The following is a 1,586-nucleotide window of genomic DNA, read 5'->3' as shown; positions in this document are numbered from 1 at the left end:
GAAGGGCGGAACCACCACCGGTGGCAGCGGCTTGGGGGATTTCGCAGGGTAGGCCTTGAGCACGGCGTGGATCTCGCCAGCGCTGTGAATCTCGATCGAGAGGACGTACCCATGGACAGTGGTGCCTTCCTCGCGCGACGCTTCGCGGGGGCAGTAGCCGACCTCGAACGACGACGCTGTTTTGGCCGAAACGCAAAAACGTCGCAGCGGCGTGACCGCGACGGCGCCCACAAACGCGTTGGATCCTCGCTGCTTGCCCATGACCGCGTCGCCCGCACTCAATAAAATGTCGTCGTGGCAGTGGGCGGCATCCCACGCGGCCAAGGGCGGCAACTGGAGAAAGTCGAAGAGCTTGTAAAAGTCCGCTTGCGCGTCGCCAGGAATGTGATCGAGAGGCAGGTGGCCGCTGCGAAGGTACGTCATGATGGGCGCAAACAAGGCCGGGTCAAAGTCCAGAAAGTATTCGCCTAACCCACCATTTGGTGCGTGCAATCGAGGCCAACAATAGTACTAGTACCATTGTCGTTGGGCGGCCATTGGAGCAACGCGTGGAAGTAGCCGTCTTCAAACCGCAAAAGGGTCTCGCGCAATGTTGCAAAGCGTGTGCCACCGACGTTGAGCGTGACGATCTCGGTCGGTGCGGCGACCCTCGAGCGCTGGGTGTCGCGAAGGGCAGAGACGATGTCGGTGACAAAAGCGTCGAACGGACCTTGCACCTCTGGCGACAGGAGCGTTCGTAGCTCGGCCCAGCGCGCCTCGAACGCATCGCTTGCCGTCGACGTTAAGAACGCCATTTGCCAGGGTCCGTAAAAAAAGAAAAGTGGACAACGCTTGGCGATAGCTCGGGGTTCTTTAGTTATGACCTGCTGCATAGAAAAGGAGAGGGAGAAAATCTTAGCAGCAGTATCCTCCTGGACGAGCATCTGGGGCGCCGCAATGCAGCACTCCCGCCTTATTACATACGGTACATTAAATGTACCCTTGATTCGGGCGAGGCGTCAGAAGGTTTCTCTGGCTGTCTCTGGCCCATTCGCTACACCTTGGGTACGATACAGGAAAGTGGTCCAATAACGGAAGGCTTTCAAAACCATACTATTTACTAATGTCAAATTTGTATGCGCACAATCTGGGCAAGCACATCCAAGAACTGATCTGACTCGGATGATTTGAGGACCCTGTTCTTTTGACTCGCATCTAGGAAGACCATTTTTTATTATAATTGTAGAAGAAACGCGGTGCCCAGATCGTGCGCCCATGTAGATAAAATGTGCGGTAGGATCAGCGGTAGGATGGTTTTGAAAGCCCTCCTTCACAAGAAGAGTATGCAGCACTCGGCCACGCGCGCTTGAAGCGCAGTGACGACAAACCAAAGGTCGGCAACTACTTTTTGACGTCTCTGGGCACCGCACTTGAGCGTGCTTGAGCACCGACAGGGTACGCACATGACGACGAGGAACGCCAGACTAGGAGCTCAGACTAAGTAGCCGTAGAGTGCTGGTACGATCGGGCTTTCCCACAGACGCGTTGCGCAAACTGCCAGCAACGAACCACCGCACTACCACGCTTGCGTTGCGTGCCTTCTCGGT

At 56.1% G+C, this 1,586-nt stretch overlaps 1 protein-coding gene across 1 annotated transcript; it reads right to left on the bottom strand.

The window, feature by feature from the left end:
• Nucleotides 1-12: 12 nt before the first annotated feature.
• SPRG_17973 (hypothetical protein) lies at nucleotides 13-794 on the bottom strand (the record flags this gene model as incomplete). The annotated part of the gene is made up of 2 exons (XM_012357392.1): nucleotides 13-467; nucleotides 518-794. Coding segments are annotated over 2 exons (732 nt in total), but the record flags the coding sequence as incomplete, so codon positions are not given.
• Nucleotides 795-1,586: the final 792 nt, after the last annotated feature.

The sequence above is a fragment of the Saprolegnia parasitica genome, assembly GCF_000151545.1.
Source record: "Saprolegnia parasitica CBS 223.65 unplaced genomic scaffold supercont2.890, whole genome shotgun sequence".
NCBI lineage: Eukaryota > Oomycota > Saprolegniomycetes > Saprolegniales > Saprolegniaceae > Saprolegnia > Saprolegnia parasitica.
This window is presented reverse-complemented; position numbering and strand designations above follow the sequence as displayed.